This window comes from Oncorhynchus mykiss, chromosome 3 (genome assembly GCF_057628025.1).
Source record: "Oncorhynchus mykiss isolate SJ-2025 chromosome 3, ASM5762802v1, whole genome shotgun sequence".
NCBI classification, from domain to species: Eukaryota; Metazoa; Chordata; class Actinopteri; order Salmoniformes; family Salmonidae; genus Oncorhynchus; species Oncorhynchus mykiss.
Window position 1 is genome coordinate 28,919,608 of NC_143024.1, and position 20,781 is coordinate 28,940,388.

General features: G+C 42.2%; 1 protein-coding gene and 1 pseudogene across 2 annotated transcripts in view; one reads left to right on the forward strand and one right to left on the reverse strand.

The window, feature by feature from the left end:
• The window catches only part of LOC110503753 (cyclin-dependent kinase 14), a 215,632-nt gene that overhangs the window by 39,433 nt on the left and 155,418 nt on the right, over window positions 1-20,781 (forward strand). Inside the window, exons 1-2 of one of the 2 annotated variants that reach the window (XM_036970579.2) lie at window positions 1,942-2,451; window positions 15,444-15,689. In XM_036970579.2, coding sequence (XP_036826474.1) covers window positions 15,459-15,689 — 231 coding nt within the window. In that variant the 5' untranslated portion in view covers window positions 1,942-2,451; window positions 15,444-15,458. Of the gene's footprint in view, window positions 1-1,941; window positions 2,452-15,443; window positions 15,690-20,781 lie in introns of those variants that run through there. The other variant, XM_036970578.2, reaches the window with a different exon arrangement.
• Window positions 17,136-17,919, reverse strand: LOC149984494 (uncharacterized; annotated as a pseudogene).

Here is a 20,781-nt window from a genome sequence, read left to right on the forward strand (position 1 = left end):
CAAGGGGAAATATACAGACAACACATGAGAGAGAGGCAGAGAGAGGTAGTGCGAGTGGATGGGAGTAAGGAAGTCATCTGTCAAGATGAGTTATGATGCATGGCAGGGATGGGAGGGAGTGATGATGATTGGAGGACTTGTAGGGTTGCTGTAGACTCCAGTGGATATACAGATTGCTTTTCTCCTCTGGGTGAAAGGGGGAGTATGAGAGGAGAGGAGAGAGGGATTGATGGATGGGTGTAAAGCAGTAGTGGTGAATGGCGAAACGCTGAAGGGCATGCCTTGTCAGCGTGGATGGAGGGATGGAAAGGATGGATGACAGGAGAGAAAGGGCAGGCCAGAGGGCACTGCTACTGTGTTGCTCCCAGTCAGATGAATCTCTCTCTCTCTCTGGTCTATCAGCCCCCTGCTGTGTCTCTAGCCCCACTTCCTCTCACCTCCTTTCCCTCTAACCCCCCTTTCATCATCATCATAACACAGGCCCTCAGCCATACCCCTTCCCTCTCTCTCTCTCCCTCTCAGCTGGTGGTCCTTCTGGTTCCCTGTGTGTGTGTGTGTGTGTGTGTGTGTGTGTGTGTGTGTGTGTGTGTGTGTGTGTAGCAGGCAGGGTGTCCTGTGAATAATACATGACCCAGAGCCCTCTTGGATTCTCCACTCATGCACTAGCACCCTCCAATATGGCAAGCAAGCCCCCTCAGTGTGTGTGTGTTTTGAATAGCCTATAGTTAGTTCAGGCAGCTTATTGTTCCTGTCAGGGGATGTCTGGATCTCTTGTAGGATATCCTCAGATGTTATGTTGGTATATGTACAATAACAGACAACCAGCTCCCTTGAACTGGATGTCAGCCGCACCAATATGTCGGAAGAAACACTGTTTGATTGACGATCGTCAGCTTGCAGGTGCCCGGCCCTGTCACAGGGTGTGAGTTGCTAAGGGAAGCCCCACCGGTCAAACCCTCCCCTACCTGAGCCAATTGTGTCGTCCTATGGGGCTCCCGGTCATGACTGATTGTGGCACAGCCTGGGATGGAACTGCAGGCTGTGGTGGTGCATCTGTACTGCGGTGCAGTGCTTTTGACCGCTGCACCACCCAGGACTCCTTTTACCAATTAATATTCTATTAGGATGCTAAGTGTTTCCTGAATTATATTATATGATTGCCAGGGTAGAATGCCCATTTGTTAGCCTCGAGATATAACATTGTTAATGTGGATTTCACGCTTTTCTGCCTGATATCAGGTATGTTAATGAAGAGCCTCCACAACACAATGGACACACTCTCGTTCCTGTTGCAACACGCCTGTCAGTCAGGGTATGAGATGGAGAGAAAGAAATGGATAGGTAGAGGAGGAGAGTGAGAGGAAGAGAGCAAGACTGATACTAAGAAAGTGAGAGAGTAACATTTCTCTCCCTTTATCTGTGGTTTGTGGTGTGCTATGTGACAGGGTCATGATGTTGGTGTTTTCACAAATTGCGCTGTCACAGTGGAAGTTAATTAGTTGACTTCTATACCATTTCTGAAGGACACACACACACACACGCACACGCACACACACACTACTTCCATATGAAACATTGAAGAGACAATATCAGATGAATGTATTCTGAATGTAATATGTTGTGAGAGCTAGTTGACTCTGCTGTCTCCTGCTATGGCTCCATGCAGTGTAAATAAGCAGAGAGGCTAAACCCTGACAGCACTTAAGGAGTGTCTCCCCATGCATCTCTCCTCTGTGATTGTTGTTGATGCTTCTCATCCAGGGCTAGATTAATGGATGCAGGCTAGCAGGGTATGGCAAGGGTTTCATATTTCATCTAAGTGCTGCAGACTAAGTGTGTACTGTACTGTGCTGTACAGAGAGAAGAGAGAGATAGAGGAGAGATAGACACAATCGATAGTGTTGTGTGAGCCCCGTCTCTCCCTGTTGCCAACCCCAGCTCAGTGCACGCATGGTCTAACCCAGCTACACTGCTACACTGCTATTGCTAATGCTGCAGACACTGCTGCTGCTGCCACAGTCTGCTTCCTCAAACTCCACCGGCCGCACCATCTCTCATTGCTAAACGGGGGCCGCCGGTGCTCCAGGATCGTTGACATGGACACAGGAGAACCCCTCAGCCATCTGCTGCGTCACAGCCTGTCTCCTAACGTACCTCTCGTCTCAAATCACAACACATCATCTCTCTCCACCCAGCGCCCGGGAGGATTGTGACGCGTCAGTCTGCCACTTCCCCCCCTCCAGTTTCACTCCCCCCTGTGTTGTAGTACAATCTCCTCGTTTCCAACCTGCCAGGGCTAGCGGGAGAGAAAGAGAGACAGAGCAAGGGATAGAGAGGGAGATGTTTTGAGTTTGTTAGCAGGGAAATGAGAGGACAGTGATTGGTGTTAGTGGTGCGGTGTGTTCCGTCTGCTCTCCAGAGAATCCCAGGTGAGCTGTGTCCTGCTATAAGGTAAGAAGACAAACTGATTACTGATGATTTCTCCTCCTCCCCAAATCCCTAGTTCCCTCTCTCCCTTCATCGCTCTCTCGCGGTAGAGCAGTGCGTGCAGGCTTGTGTGTGTGTGTGTGTGTGCGGCTCAGCCGGAATAGTCTTCCCCAGACACATCACACACATGCTGTACAGTACATTAGATGGGCATGTTTACCATTTACCATCTAGGGCATGTAGAGAAATAGACGGAGTAGCAGCAGTGCTGTGTGTGGGTGCGTGAATGTGTATGTGCATCTCTGTGTGTATGTGTGTGTGACTTATTGTGGGTGCGTGTATGTGCATCTCTCTATGTGTGTGTGTGACTGTATGTGGGTGTGTGTGTGTGTGTGTGTGTGTGTGTGTGTGTGTGTGTGTGTGTGTGTGTGTGTGTTTGTGGACCATGATGAGCTCACATGCTATCTCCACGCAGGCCCACCTGAGACTATCTGTGTGTGATAGTGATTAGGGAGGATGTGACGAGGTTATGTAGACGCAGGGGGGAGGGGTTGTGTGTGGAACACGGTGAGCTGACTCTGGAACTCTGGAAAGTCTCATCTGCAGTTTCTATACAGGTTCTTTACGTTGCATTCATTCAGCAAGCACAAACGAGAGCATCATTATTCTTCTTTCTGCCTCTCTGTCTCTCGCCTCCTCCTTTCCTCCCTCAGGACTAAAAGGTATGTTTCCATTGTTGTGCTGCGAGGTGCTGATTTGCCCATCTAAATGGCTACTCTGAAACAGTGTTTGCTGCTCACATGTCACACTGGTCTGAGTGTCCGTCTGACCGGCGATCTGCATCTGTGTTAACACCTCACAGAACCCTACTGAGGCAGAGAGGCTGTGCATTGGGCTTTCTGCAGGGCCATACGACACAACATACATTCTTGTCTTTCTAAGGAGATGGGAGATGAGAAATGAACAGAAACAAGCAGACAACAGAAAAGCAGAAGCAGCACCCCTCCATGGCTCGATGGTTTAGCCTGGTTGATGGGCTATAGATAGATACTTTTGAAATGTATATTTATTATATCTATCGCCCATCAACCAGGCTAAACCATCGAGCCATGGAGGGGTGCTGCTTCTGCTTTTCTTTTCCCTCTTCTACTTAGAAAGACCAGAAGAGAACAGGGACTGATTTCAGAAAGAGAATGATGAGGACAAAAAGGGAGGGAAAGCGACGAGGGAAATAAGAGAGGAGTGGATGAGAGAGCCAAGTGGTTAGGAGAGGGAGGAAGAGGGGAAGAAGGCAAAGAGGCCTAAGGAAGAGTGACTGAGTCTACACACTTAGAGAAAAGGGGATCCAAAAGGCTTCTACCTGGAACCAGAAGAGTTCTACCTGGAACCAAAAGGGTTCTACCTGGAACCAAAAGGGTTCTACCTGGAACCAGAAGAGTTCTACCTGGAACCAAAAGGGTTCTACCTGGAACCAAAAGGGTTCTACCTGGAACCAAACAGGTTCTTCAAAGGGCCTCTATGCAGAGAGCTAAATAACAATTTTAGGATCCAGAAAGCACCTTTTTTTCTAAGAGTGTAGGGCCTAAGTTGAAGTGGTGCTCTTTTGGTCGTGAGTTATGAGGAGGCACATGTCTGGGTTCAAACCTGAGCCCTTTACATTTCCTGTAATGCACAGAGTCTCATCTGCTATGAAGCCAGATTTAGACTGTTTGATCTTCCAGATCAGGGGTAGGCAACGCTGTTGTTGGAGTGCCGCAGATACTGCAGGATTTTTTCCCCCTACTAGGCACCACACTGAGCTACTAAGTTAATTGATCAGTTCAGCGATTGCCTCAATTCAACCCACCTGTCCTACCTGCAGCACTCCAGGACCAGGGTTGCCTACCCCTGTTCCAGATATTGATCTATCATGTATGCTGCCCCTCCGCCTTACCCTTCCCGGTGGTATATTTGTATATCTTGCTAGTAATCTCATTATGTAAGTGTTCTGTTTACGTCAGATCGATTTCTATAGAGAACAATGGTAGCCTTAGTACTATGATAATGATTTGTAATATGGAGACAGTAGGCTCCAATGAAGTGATAACCATTGATGAATATATTATAAACACATTGAATTAATTTGTATTTCTATGGTGCTAAGCTACTATGAGAGAGGAGAAGAGAAGGGTCACTTCAACCTGGTATGATAAGTACTACAGCACTTATCTGTCTGGGGGCAGTCGCCTATGCATTCATTAATCTCTGATTTACTGCTACTTTCATAAAAGGAGGAAAATATGTCTGAATCGTCATGGAGATACGTTTCTAATGGCTTCATAATCCACTCTCTATATTTTGTTATACATATTTAGTGGTTCACACACAGCAGCTGTTGTAGTTGGAGTGGTATGTCTCGTAGTAAATGGGGATCATTTACTGTAGGAAGATCAACCACTGCGTCCAGTAGAAAAGCATGGAATGAACCATTAACGGATACAACTGGATTAGGTATCATCGCATCACCGGACTGCTGCTCCACTTGCTGAAGTTCAAATGCCCACTAAACCCACTGTACCTACTTCAAAGACCCACGCCATCCATCCCACCTTGTTCCAAGCCATCCTATCCTAACTTGCTCTTCAGAAGACTGTCTGTTTCTGGCTCTGCAGGACTAAAGCCAAGCCAAGCCAATCTACAGAATGAGAAGACTCCCTCTAGATGGCCGGCCTCCCAGTCCCTCCCTCTCGTCTGGAGACAGTAAATCTATCTTATTATTCCTCTAACAGTAATGTCTTCAGACAAGCCCAGCCCAGCCCAGTGTTGAATCTCTTACAGTAGTGTCAGTAAGGCTGAACCTAAGCCAACAGTCATTCTGCCCTGGACCAAAACCACAACAGAGGCACATTCTGTCAGACACTACATCCAACACGTCAACACTCCTAAATAGAGGGGAGGTTTTAGTTGTGACGTGTTAGTGTCTAGTGGATTAGATTACCTTGTTCTACTTATTGATCCATTGTTGGTCTCCTCTCCTTGTTCTGATTGGCTCTGAACAGTGAGGGACTGAACTATAGCTGAGCTGGGTTGTTGGCATTGGTCTAGAGTAGGGAGAGATCCACACTGGAGTTTGTAAGTGTCAGAGTGATTGGTCTGAGTGACCCTGCATGCTTCTGGCTCCTTAGGCTGGAAGTGCTGGGGAAGCCTGCCAATTTACTCATATGAGTTTTTTATCCTACATCTTCATCCAAATCAGAGCCAAGTTCTCTTGGTACTAATCAGTGGGAGGAGGTGGAGGTGAGGCCTGGGCCACTGGTCGGCTGGCTGGATGGTTACCTTACTGACTGGTTGGATGGCTGGCTCTAGATGGATGAAGGGTTGTACAACTCACACAACCTATAGATAGATAGATACCTGTAGGAGGGATGGATGGAAGGATTGAGGGACAGAGGAATTGAGGGACAGAGGTATGGACGGATGGAGGATTGTAGGATGGAAGAACAGAGGGATTAAGGGATGGAGGGACAGGTCAGGACACAGTTCTGTTTTGTGGACAGCTGTAAAGGGTCTGGTTTGCTCTATTTGAATTAGTGTTTTATTCTAGTCAGGCTTATTAACCAATGATTTATACACTAGATGTCTGATGGGGGCACTGTGTTGAAGCCATCGTGCCTCCATCTTGGCACTCCCTCAGTGGAGGGACTGTGGCACTCCCTCAGTTGTAAAAAACATATTTTGGAAGTTATAGAAATACATTTATTAATGTCTAAATTAGTTTTTGCCACGTTTATTCTATTACAGACACCTTAATAAATACATAAAATACTTCAATACATGTCATTTAGTCCTTGAAATATTGAATTGAAATACTGTAGAACTCCATTCACATTGGAGGACTGCTCCTACTGGGGAGTGCCAATATGGCCGACCACTGGCTTCAAAGCCTCTCAATAGTCATTACATAGCATTTGGCAATCCAGGGTTAATATACATCATTCTTATCAACACCGCTGTGTGCAAAGATACTGTAGCTGATATAAGTGAATTGGGGGGAAAAAGTTTTAAAAGCATCTACCTTTCCCAAAGCCTAACCCAATGCCCAGACTTACTGTATCTGAACCTCTTTTCCCCATCGCTAACTCTAGCCCAGCCTCATCTTGTATCTCTATAGAGGGCTACAGTTACTTTCCTCTTCTAAACCTGTTTGAATGATGTCTGTGAGTTTAACAGAACTTATTTGGCAGGCGAAACCCCGAGGACAAACCATCCAGGATTTTTTTTTTTCAGGTGACAGTGCTTTCAATGGGTTTTCTATGTGGTTCTAGATTCCTAAGGCACTTGCTTGCAGTTCCTATCGCTTCCACTGGATGTCAACAGTCTTTAGAAGTTGGTTGATGTTTTTCCTTTTTGTAATGAAGAAGTAGGGCTGTTCAGAACGAGGGTCGAGTCTAGTGTATTGTTTTGGTTGGGGGCGCGTGCGACCTGAAAGTTCGCTCCACTTTGTTTTTATCCGCTATTGAACCCATTTTATCCCGTCTTAAATTTTATTGATTATTTACATTAAAAAATACCTAAAGTTGTATTAGGAAAGTTGTTTGAAATGTTTTGACAAAGATTACAGGTAACTTATTAGATATTTTGTAGTCATGTTGCGTGAGTTGGAACCAGTGTTTTTCTGGATCTACTTATAAGGCAACTCCTATAGTCTCTATGTGCCATTACCATCATACCTGCTATAGTTTCTGAGTATTATCATTATCATCAAACATGTAATTTGGTAACGGAAATAAATCAAATAGATTAGGATCCGTTTCACTCTCCCCATTCACCAATCAATCCATCAGTTTTAAAAATCATTCATTTTCCAAATCATAATCAAGACTCAATGAATTATCCAAACCAAATTCACAATGACATTGCTCAGTGATTTAAATAGATCCTATCACTCAAAGTCAAAACCCCTCAATTTAACACACATCAACATTGGCAGAATGTACATTTATATTAACATACAGTATAATTATCCTATAGTTATAATATTAACTTTCTTATCACGATTATAATACAGATCAGTATCTTAATGCATTCTTCATCTAAATTACTATGCTTTGATGTAGTGTGTAGATCTCTACAATCAACCTGATACCACAAAGGTCGAAATACATTTTTGGCACAGTTGATCCCCCCCCCCCCCCCCCCTTCAGGCACTGATTCTTCTGGCGTCTTCTTCATTGTCTTGTCGTGTCTTTGGCTATTCCGGATTAAGTGATATGACATGCTATTCTATAAAATAATTACTCCGTAATTAATATTACCTGATTGAGCTAATCATGTAAATGTAATTAACTAGAGAGTCGGGGCACCACAAAATAATATTTATAGAGCTATTATCTTCCGAATAAACTCTTATAGACCTAGTAATACTTTACATCAATAGCAGTCAATATTAATCGTCATCTTAATTCAGTCTCATCTGAAAGTTGTAAATTATTGGTTATCTGCACGAATCCTGGCTAACATGTTGAATCAGCAATACAAAATTGGGTTTAATTATTTATTTACTAAATACCTAACTAATCACACAGAATTACACATACACATAATTAAATCATAACTTGATTACAAATGACCTCATAAAGGAAAACGTCCCTAGCGGGCGGAACAGATATGACAGCTGGTTGCACAAAAGAAAAGGGTCTGGGTTTGAGTGAAAGAGCGGGAAGACTGAGGAACAAAGGGCGAAGCTGTGCTATCGTAAATACAGTATTTTATGCATTCTAAATTACCGCACATTTGGAAAAGGAAGATGCAATAAATATTTACTCTGAGCTGCGCTTTGGTAGGTTGGTGGTAGATGGAAGGCCGTGTTGACAAACCGAGTCCTTTGTCCTTTGAAGAATGTCGCTGCTGGTAAATTGGATACATTGTAGTAATGTTGTTGTGTGGTAGACTGGATACTCTGTCTGTTCCTTCCTAACCTGCTTTTGCATCTGCTGTTGCTAACTCAACGGCTAGGAGGTATCACTTCTGTAGTGAATAAGAGTTCAAAGTTCATACCATTCGCAACCAAAGCTCACGCTGATGTTGGCTTCGTTCTGTAATTATTATCTGATATCTGAACCATTCTGACATCGAACCGTCGTCCTCACGTCCTCAGAACAGGAGGTTACATTGTCGTCAATGGCTTATATAGGAAGGGAGAGGAGGGCGTGTTTGAAAAGTTTTATAGCCCATGTCCCTCACCTATCTTATGAAAACCCAAATCTCACATTTTAGAAGCTATAAAATCACATTTCATCCCATCACGAATAATTTCATATTCAAACATTTGTAGACTTTCCACTGACTTTCCACTTTCCACTGAGTTTATTTCATCTTATCATTGATGAGAATGTCTCAGATGACAACCGAACTGACATCATATTCATTAAGTACCACCGCATATGTTCCATTGGTCGGATTACCAGAATATAGTTCATTTCCCCACATCTTCTGATGTTCCCAGAATCTCTATGTTAACCAAGGGTTTTGCAAATGTAACATCAGTAGGGTAGAGAGAGGAAAAAAGTGGGGAAGAAGTATTTATGACTGTCATTAACCTACCCCCCAGGCCAACGTCATGACAGTCTTCTTCAGATAGCTTTACAGTTCAAAGTGGATGGGTCCATGATAATGTCCCAATTTCAATGTCTCACCTGAGCCGCCATCACCTTTACCTTATGTCTTGTCCATTCGTCAACCATTATACCAGCAACATAAGAGAAGTTTGGAACAGATTGTTTGCCATGCTCACCCCACGTGGACATCTGTCACACTCCTGAGAGAAATTGCATGAGAGAAAAACAGTTGACAGTTTAGATCGGACGTTACATACAGGTTGCTGGCTCAGGACTCTTTCAGTAGAAGTGGTGCGGACAGGGCGATTTTGAGCGCCTTTGGCTTTTCTTCAGCCAGTTAGATGGGGTTTTGAGGTACTTGTTCCAATTATCTCTTCCATGCATTAAAACACAGACTGATGTCACCTTTCATGATAACCTCAAGAGAGCAAAAATCAGAACAACAGTTCAGTTCATTTTAGATTCAGGAAATCCAGACAAGCATTAACTATATGATGAATTGTTACTTTTACCAATTATTCTTAATACCAATGTCTAAAGATGTCAAAGAGAATTACAACATATTCTATTGAAACAATTTTTCAAATTGGCTTATACCCCTCATCACACTGTCAACTTCATCTCAGAGCCACAGGATCAGGAATTTAGACCTATAACCCATCGGGAGAAATCCCAACAATCCAGCAGACCTAATCTGGTGAGATTTGTATCAAAACAAAACAGAACAGACAACACAAACAACACAACAATACTGTACACTCCTTCACATATCACTCAATATGTGTAAACTTCAATCCAAAACTACTACGGGTCAAAAAATAAAAAAAAATAGAATTAGAATCACTACCCTTAATAACTCCATACAGAATTGTACACATCCGGTCCAAAGGATAATAGACTTAAGGCAGCCTACCCTTAGTCAAAGGCAACACCCTCTCCTTCTTCACATTAGTCTAAATCACAAATATGGCAAAGAACTATAAACTTCATCATAATTATCAATGTTACAAATTGCATTCAAATCAGTATTACAAATTACCTTAAATTCTTTATCCAAATGGCTTTCCAATGAGGGTGATCAACACACACTGGAAATTCAGGACAGAGGTCAGAGTTCATACAAACCCTTCAAAGAAGTGTTTCTTACTATATTAGAAAAGTTAATGTTAATGAAACAGTCAAAAGTTAATGAAACAGTCAAACAATTCATACATGTCGTATCCTGGGTTTCCAGTTAATTTCTTTATCAAAAGAATTCACATGTTTAATTGAAACTCAGAAAAGTAAAACTTCAGAAAAGTTTATGTCTACCCTAACGTTTACAATTCACTCCCACGTTATACTGTACTGTACTGGCTCTGAAGTTCAAATGTATGCAGATGATACAGTGATATATTTGAATACAAAGAGCAAACAACAAGCTACACAATAACTCATTCTTGTAATGGTCCAGTTTACAAAGTGACTTAGTGACTCATGTTTGTATCTCAATGTAAAAATAACTGTCTGCATGTCCCTCACAAAGAGGACAACTGATGCCACTGAGCCAGATGTCTATGTGTCAGGGGAGAAGCTCCAGGTGGTATCCGATTTTAAGTACCTTGGCATCATACTTGATTCCAACCTCTCTTTTAAAAAGCAGGTGAAAAAGTAACTCAAATTTCCAAATTCAACCTAGGAAATTTCCAATACATACTCGATTGTTTGACTACAGAGGTAGCAAAACTGTTCTTCAAATCTATGTTGCTTCCCCACTTAACATACTGCTTGTCTAGTTGGGCCCAAGCTTTCTGTACAACATTCATACCCATTCAGTCTGTCTACAAACAGGCTCTCAAAGTGATTGGCCTGGCTCCCCCTCCACTCAGTACAGAAAACCCAAACCTATGGCAGCAGATCCACAAGGTCTGCCATGAGAGGTGACTGTATAGTTCTCTTAAGGAAAAGCACCTTTAGTCAATCTGCTTTCTCTGTTAGAGCTTCCCATGTCTGGAACACCTTTCCATCAGACACACAACTGTACCACTTATCACACCTTCAAAGATAACATGAAGACATGGCTAAAGGCCAATCAGACTAGTGAACATAATCCCTAGCTGTGTATTGCTGCTTTCCATGTTGTCTGTAGCTGATGAGGCGTGGAAACACTTTGTTGCTTTTATGTCTTTTTTTGTTGTTGCTTTTTGCGTGCTACGTGTTGCTTGTTCTATGTTGCTCTGCATGTGCTCACTGCTCCTTGATTGTCTTTATTGTTATTGTTATTGTAATTGTTTTTAATAACCTGCCCAGGGACTGCGGTTGACAATTAGCCAGCTGGCTAAAACCAGCACTTTTACTGAAACGTTGATTCATGTGCGCTGTCCCTGTAAAAATAAAAAATAAACTCAAACTCAAACTGCAATCCACTTTAATGACCGGACATTGTTCCACATAATGGAAACGGATTATAATGTCCCATAATACATGCAAATGTCCCACTGAATCCCTTACAGCGAGATATAGCCCAGCGAGCACAACCAACTCTTCTATTCTTACCGGTAGGAAAAAAATATAAACCATTCTCTAACAACGTTCAGCGCTTACCTTTATCGTAAGGTTAAAAACAAACTTAACAACTTTCTCTTCTCTTTCGGCTTTACACTTATGACATGTCCAAGACTATAAAAGTAACATGTAATGCACCGCATTCATAAAATACATCATAAGAAGAAGAGAAAAAACAATTTCGCAATTACCTATCCGCTATTATTAGAATTAATCAGATTTAGGAAACTGTCTCTTCTTTGATTTTGTTATTTAAATACGACTCCATTCTCAATACTGTATGTTATTCAAGCCGACCACTTAGGTAACAGACAACGTATTACATCGAAATCGCCTCGCTTTTTATGTTGAATTAATTCGTCTTTCAATTTGAACTGAGCAATCTGTTAAAACATTCATTTTATATTTTAAACAAACACTGGTGGCCGTGTCTGTCCAGGCAAAACATACCAATAGTTGAATTACAATCAGAAACCCAGATTTGAGTCAATTTCATAGACTCAATGCTATTGAAATGACGAAGAAACCCCGCAAATAACCTAATTTACAGTTGTCTGTAGTCGCACATAATAACGACACAATTCACAGAAAATAGCCTTAAATAAAGGTTCAAGTGTTTCCCCGCAGAGATTCTAACATGCGCAAAAGGAAAAGATTAGCAGTCAACGAGTTAAATCAACATTTATTGACTTGGAAACAGATCTTGCACTCTTTAATAAAAGCAGATTGTTTTCTTATGCAACATACAGTGCCTTACGAAAGTATTCGGCCCCCTTGAACTTTGCGACCTTTTGCCACATTTCAGGCTTCAAACATAAAGATATAAAACTGTATTTTTTTGTGAAGAATCAACAACAAGTGGGACACAATCATGAAGTGGAACGACATTTATTGGATATTTCAAACTTTTTTAACAAATCAAAAACTGAAAAATTGGGCGTGCAAAATTGTTCAGCCCCTTTACTTTCAGTGCAGCAAACTCTCTCCAGAAGTTCAGTGAGGATCTCTGAATGATCCAATGTTGACCTAAATGACTAATGATGATAAATACAATCCACCTGTGTGTAATCAAGTCTCCGTATAAATGCACCTGCACTGTGATAGTCTCAGAGGTCCGTTAAAAGCGCAGAGAGCATCATGAAGAACAAGGAACACACCAGGCAGGTCCGATATACTGCTGTGAAGAAGTTTAAAGCCGGATTTGGATACAAAAAGATTTCCCAAGCTTTAAACATCCCAAGGAGCACTGTGCAAGCGATAATATTGAAATGGAAGGAGTATCAGACCACTGCAAATCTACCAAGACCTGGCCGTCCCTCTAAACTTTCAGCTCATACAAGGAGAAGACTGATCAGATATGCAGCCAAGAGGCCCATGATCACTCTGGATGAACTGCAGAGATCTACAGCTGAGGTGGGAGACTCTGTCCATAGGACAACAATCAGTCGTATATTGCACAAATCTTGCATTTATGGAAGAGTGGCAAGAAGAAAGCCATTTCTTAAAGATATCCATAAAAAGTGTCGTTTAAAGTTTGCCACAAGCCACCTGGGAGACACACCAAACATGTGGAAGAAGGTGCTCTGGTCAGATGAAACCAAAATTGAACTTTTTGGCAACAATGCAAAACGTTATGTTTGGCGTAAAAGCAACACAGCTCATCTCCCTGAACACACCATCCCCACTGTCAAACATGGTGGTGGCAGCATCATGGTTTGGGCCTGCTTTTCTTCAGCAGGGACAGGGAAGATGGTTAAAATTGATGGGAAGATGGATGGAGCCAAATACAGGACCATTCTGGAAGAAAACCTGATGGAGTCTGCAAAAGACCTGAGACTGGGACAGAGATTTGTCTTCCAACAAGACAATGATCCAAAACATAAAGCAAAATCTACAATGGAATGTTTCAAAAATAAACATATCCAGGTGTTAGAATGGCCAAGTCAAAGTCCAGACCTGAATCCAATCGAGAATCTGTGGAAAGAACTGAAAACTGCTGTTCACAAATGCTCTCCATCCAACCTCACTGAGCTCGAGCTGTTTTGCAAGGAATGGGAAAAAAATTCAGTCTCTCGATGTGCAAAACTGATAGAGCCATACCCCAAGCGACTTACAGCTGTAATCGCAGCAAAAGGTGGCGCTACAAAGTATTAATTTAAGGGGGCTGAATAATTTTGCACGCCCAATTTTTCAGTTTTTGATTTGTTAAAAAAGTTTGAAATATCCAATAAATGTTGTTCCACTTCATGATTGTGTCCCACTTGTTGTTGATTCTTCACAAAAAAATACAGTTTTATATCTTTATGTTTGAAGCCTGAAATGTGGCAAAAGGTCGCAAAGTTCAAAGGGGCCGAATACTTTCGCAAGGCACTGTATTTAAATTACTTTACTGCATCACATTAATCCCGCAATGATAATTAGTTTAATGGATACCCTAGGCATTTTGTACGACAAAAAGCTAAATAACTCAATGCATGCACACACTCCTATTGAATATGCATTCACCTGTACTGTGGATAGGCCTAGGCTACATTTTGATTTACCCCGTTTATCAATAGAGATTTACCATTAAATTATTACCATAATGGTGTTATGTAGTTAGATTGCTAAAAACAAAGTCAAATTGATAGTTTCATTTTTTTTGATGTAATCATGATGTTGAACTCAAAAGATGCCCAATGATTGAACAGAGCAGTAGCTGAGTTCATTTTTCTGGATCAAGAGCCATTCTGTGACTTTGGCTAATATGCTTTCTTGTTTTGCTGTGGTATTGTTTTGGTATTGAGTATCTTGATGGTATTGAGTATCTTGATGGTATTGAGTATCTTGATGGTATTGAGTATCTTGATGGTATTGAGTATCTTGATAGTATTGAGTATCGGGACACCACTAATTCGCAACTTAAATTCACAATCGCAATATTTGGTATGAAATTGCACATATCTGGCAGCGCTCATTTTTCATACATTTTTTAGACAGTTAATGAATGCCTTTCTCCATAAAATATCAAGACATATTATTTATTAATCTGTGTAGTTACTTTCTTTTCTTTTGTTTGAGCTTTTTAGTAAAACGGGTGGGGAGGACTCTTTGTTATTGCTTCAATTAAGGATTCTAGCTGTAAAATAAATATATTTTTTTCTTGGCAGTTTCTCCTGATTTTGTTTTTGTTTGATCCCTGTCAGAAGCTCAACTGTGGAGCGTGACTAACCCTAATCCTAACCTGGGTGAGAGAGCTGCTCTGCTCTGAGAGCTGCAAGGTGACTCTTCTGCAGCCTGGTCACTGTGTATGTGTAGTGATTAGAGTAGCAGCTCATTGGGGAGTCCAGTACTAAATATTTTATCTGAAAGGTAGGCTGTGGCACAACACGACACGCTGCCTGGTCCTTTTTTTGCCCAGGGAACAAACACACTCTTTGGCAGCTGTGGAGTAGCCGGTAGGTTGCATTGTGTTTAGAGGGAATGCATGTATGTGTGTGTGTGTGTGTGTGTGTGTGTGTGTGTGTGTGTGTGTGTGTGTGTGTGTGTGTGTGTGTGTGTGTGTGTGTGTGTGTGTGTAGGCACAGCAGCAATGGGATGTGAAAGAGGCAGCAGCAGAAACAGAGTAGTATGGTTGCTGAGTTTTGATCAGAGGGATATGGAGATATAAATCTTCTAACAGAGAGAGGTAGCACTGGGACTCCACAGGGAGGGAGAGATGGAGACAGACAGAGAGATTACATGAAGGTAGAGAGGAGGAGGGGACTAGGTGGGGTGGGACAATTTTGGTACGAACAGCAGTAAATGCAGATGGAATCATTTTCCTCACTTTCATTTTTCGCTCAACCTCTTTCTCCTTTCTCTCCTCCCTCTCTCTCGGTCCCTCTCTCCTCTCAGATATGTGTCACAAAGATGTCCACACGCAGCGGCCAGGGAAAGGACTCGGTCATCACGCCCCTGGACACCATCCCTGAGGACAGGAAGGTAAGGGTTCAGCGGACACAGAGCGGTTTCGACGCTTTCGAGAAACCCGCCAGCCAGGTGAAGAGGGTGCACTCAGAGAACAATGCCTGTATCTCCTCCAAGGCCTCCTCTACTGGGAAAGAGTCGCCCAAACTGCGCCGACACTCCAGCCCCAGCTCTGTAAGTCTATACAGTAGCCTACATGCTGTATGCTACACACTGTATATAAAATACACAGCACAGTCTATAGTATACACAGTTTGTTGTCTACTCACTGATCAGCAGGGATCATCATCTAGATTCAGCCGTGGGCTGATTTCTTGTTGAGCGGATGGTCGGGAGGCCGGAACATAATGACCAATAATTTGTAGACTGCAAGTTGACCGAAAGAAGCCCAAACAGATATAATGCTTGACTAAAACGTGGAAATACACGGCAACAGATTTATTAAATACAAATCACTTGGAGCTGTTTTCCTGGTGTTTTTACAGTCTTTTATGTCCAACATTTAATTTTTTTTTTAAATGGTTGTTGATTTTTTGCTCTGAAAACTTGGGTGTCAAATGAAACCACCCACATGCCAAATTTGGGCCGCATGCTGCCAGTTGGGGAACCCTGCTGTACAGTATATACAATACACAGTACGGTCATTCAATGTATACTGTAAGGTCGATAGTATACAGTACAGACTATAGGCCTGTAGTACATTTTACTGGTTGGTACGACTATAGTATGCATTGGTTGAAGCGCAATGTTAAATTCAAATCTCCCTACCATCACATGTAAGCCAATTTGACACCCTCCCGCTTCTCGTCATGATCCGTCCGGCCATTACCGAGAACCACTATACCGGAGTCGTTAGCATTAGGGGCGTCGGAATAAAACGAGGCTACATGGAATGAATATGTTTTGTAGGTTAAACAGTTTTTATTAAATTCACAATTTATTGCTTTTTCTGGAGCATTTTTGACAATGCTAACAACTTTTCAGACGAATCTCAGAGTTCTAAACCGGGTGCAACTCAGTTGCTGCGCAACAGTAGCAGCTAACTAGGAAAATGCTGGTAGCTGTAGCTAGATAGGTTTCACCAGTTGGATAAGAAGAAAAGGAAATTAGCTAGCTAGCTACCTAGGTAATCTCAGCAAAAAAAGAAACATCCTCTCACTGTCAACTGCGTTTATTTTCAGCAAACTTAACATGTGCACATTTTTGTATTAACATAACAAGATTCAACATCTGAGACATAAACTGACATGTGACTAACATAAATTGAATAATGTGTCCCTGAACAAAGGAGGGGTCAAAATCAAAAGTAACAGACAATATCTGGTGTGGCCACCAGTTAAGTACTGCAGTGCATCTCCTCCTCATGGACTGCAACAGATTCGCCAATCTCTTGCTGTGAATTCTTACCCCACTCTTCCACCAAGGCACCTGCAAGTTCCCAGATATTTCTGGGGGGAATGGCCCTAGCCCTCACCCTCCGATCCAACAGGTCCCATACGGGCTCAATGGGATTGAGATCCGGGCTCTTCGCTGGCCATGGCAGAACACTGACATTTCTGTCTTGCAGGAAATCAAGCACAGAACGAGCAGTATGGCTGGTGGCATTGTCATGCTGGAGGGTCATGTCAGGATGAGCCTGCAGGAAGGGTACCACATGAGGGATGAGGATGTCTTCCCTGTAACACACAGCGTTGAGATTGCCTGCAATGACAACGAGCTCAGTCCGATGATGCTGTGACACACTGCCCCAGACCATGACGGACCCTCCACCTCCAAATTGATCCCGATCCAGAGAACAGGTCTCAGTGTAACGCTCATTCCTTTGACGATAAACGCGAATACGACAATCACCCCTGGTTAGACAAAACCGCGATTCGGCAATGAAGAGCACTTTTTGTCAGTCCTGCCTGGTCCAGCGACGGTGGGTTTTTGCCCATAGGCGACGTTGTTGCCCGTGATGTCTGGTGAGGACCTGCCTTACAACAGGCCTACAAGCCCTCAGTCCAGCCTCTCTCAGCCTATTGCGGACTGTCTGAACGCTGATGGAGGGATTGTGCGTTCCTGGTGTAACTCGGGCAGTTGTTGTTGCCATCCTGTACCTGTCCCGCAGATGTGATGTTCGGATGTACCGATCCTGTGCAGGTGTTGTTACACGGGGTCTGCCACTGTGAAGATGATCAGCTATCGGTCCTGTCTCCCTGTAGCGCTGTCTTAGGCGTCTCACAGTACGGACATTGCAATTTATTGCCCTGGCCACATCTGCAGTTCTCATGACTCTTTGCAGCATGTCTAAGGTACGTTCACGCAGATGAGCAGGGACACTGGGCATCTTTCTTTTGGTGTTTTTTTAGAGTCAGTAGAAAGGCCTCTTTAGTGTCCTAAGTTGTCATAACTGTGACCTTAATTCCCTACTGTCTGTAAGCTGTTAGTGTCTTAACGACCGTTCCACAGATGCATGTTCATTAATTGTTTATGGTTCATTGAACAAGCATGGGAAACAGTGTTTAAACCCTTTATAATGAAGATCTGTGAAGTTATTTGGAATTTTCCGAATTATCTTTGAAAGACAGTGTCTTTATATTTTGTTTATATTTATATTTTGCTATGGAAGGTTTTTCATATGGCTGAACGCTTGCGTTTAATCAGAGCACAAACAAATAAGCTAGCGAACGTCCTTTGCTGCTGTTATAGCCACTTAGATACACCAAATGTTGGGAACTTTGTGAAAACAGCCACGCTGCTTATTTATAATACATACACATGCCAGAACAAACTTGTCACTGTTAGAAATGAATTATACAAATTATATTTTAGGATGAGGATGCATTAATTCAGTACGCGCCCTCCTCTGTCAATGCTATTTTCTTCTTGTCTTTATGATCCAAATTTGCTCTGACTGATCAACACAGTGTTAAGTGACTTTTCAATCTGAGGTTGCCATCCACAAGTAAAAAAGTAGCAGGGGTGCGGGTTGCACGCAAAGCATCCAGGTAAAACAACACCAGGATCTTGCTTCCGCATCCCTTGTCCAAGTCAAAATGAAATGCCATGCTTGCTAACTTGGTTAGGTATGTGGTAAAATGTAACTGTGTTCAACACATTGACTGTTTCAGACGGGGGAAACAAATGAACCAAGCAAGCGTAATAAACGTTCAATCAATACTGAGTGAATGAACAAAAACATTTTTGGAATGACCAAAACTGCCCATTTACATATAGTGTCAAGTTGACATACAGTTGAAGTTGGAAGATTACATACACTTAGGTTGGAGTCATTAAAACTTGTTTTTCAACCACTCTACAATTTTCTTTTTAAAACCTCTTGCTCCCACCTGAGACGCAGACGTCTCATCTAGACACCTGGAAATGCAAATGCGCTACGCTAAATGCTAAATGTACTCGTTAAAACTCAAACGTTAATTAAAACACACATGCAGGGTATTGAATTAAAGCTACACTCGTTGTGAATCTAGCCAACAAGTCAGATTTTTAAAATGCTTTTCGGCGAAAGCATGAGAAGCTATTATCTGATAGCATGCAACACCCCAATATACCTGAAGGGGACGTAAACAAAATAATTAGCGTAGCCGGCGCTACACAAAACGCAGAAATAAAATATAAAACATTCATTACCTTTGATGATATTCTTTGTTGGCACTCCTATATGTTCCATAAACATCACAATTGGGTCTTTTTCCCGATTAAATCCGTCCATGTATGCCCAAAATATCCATTTGTATAGCCTGTCTGGTTCAGGAAAAAAGCTCCCTTCCAAAACGCAACATAATTATATAAGTTGCCTATATTCTTTGACAAAACACTTCAACCTACTTTTGTAACCCAACTTTAGGTATTTGTAAACGTTAATAATCGATCAAATTGATCACTGGGCGATCTGTATTCAATAGCAGCTACTCAAGAAAACGTTGTCCTTTGTCTCTCTTCCAAAGATCGATTCCTGTATGCTGGACGAAATGAAGGATCTATTTGTCATTACACAAAGGATTTTTGTCAATGAAAATGACGTTTTTGGCGACATCGTGTGGAAGTTGTAGGAACTGCAAGCTCCCTGGCTATATATTTTTGCTTGCAATAAACAATTCAGAGACTGGCGGATGAATACTTTTCTGTGGTTTTTGTGACCAGGTTTTTCTTGGGATTTCGCTTGCTGTTCACGTTCTGTTATAGTCACAGACATTATTTAACCAGTTTTAGAAACTTCAGAGTGTTTTCTATCCACACATACTAATCATATGCATATACTATATTCCTGGCATGAGTAGCAGGACGCTGAAATGTTGCCGATTTTTAACAGAATGTTCGAAAAAGTAGGGGGCAAACTATAGTTTTGTACATGACACAAATAATTTTCCCAGCAATTGTTTACAGACAGATTATTTCACTTATAATTCACTGTATCACAATTCCAGTGGGTCAGATGTTTACATACACTAAGTTGACTGTACCTTTAAACAGTTTGGAAAATTCCAGAAAATGTCATGGCTTTAGAAGCTTCTGGTAGCCTAATTGACATCATTTGAGTCAATCGGAGGTGTACCTGTGGATGTATTTCAAGGCCTACCTTCAAACTCAGTGCCTCTTTTCTTGACATCATGTGAAAATCAAAAGAAATCAACCAAAACCTCAGAAAATAATTGTAGACCTCCACAAGTCTGGTTCATCCTTGGGAGCAATTTTCAAACACCTGAAGGTACCACGCTCATCTGTACAAACAATAGTACGCAAGTATGAACACCATAGGACCACGCAGTCATCACACCGCTCAGGAAGGAGATGCATTCTGTCTCCTAGAGATGAACGTGCGAATCAATCCCAGAACAACAGCAAAGGACCTTGTGAAGATGCTGGAGGAAGCAGGTACAAAAGTATCTATATCCTCAGCAAAATGAGTCCTATATCGGCATAACCTGAAAGGCCGCTCAGCAAGGAAGAAGTCACTGCTCCAAAACTGCCATAAAAAAGCCAGACTAGGGTTTGCAACTGCACATGGGGACAAAGATCATACTTTTTGGAGAAATGTCCTCTGGTCTGATGAAACAAAAATAGAACTGTTTGGCCATAATGACCATCGTTATGTTTGGAAGAAAAATGGGGAGGCTTGCAAGCTGAAGAACACTTGCATCATGTTGTGGGGGTGCTTTGCTGCAGGACGGACTGGTGCACTTCACAAAATAGATGGCATCACGAGGCAGGAAAATAATGTGGATATATTGAAGCAACATCTTAAGTAATCAGTCAGGAAGTT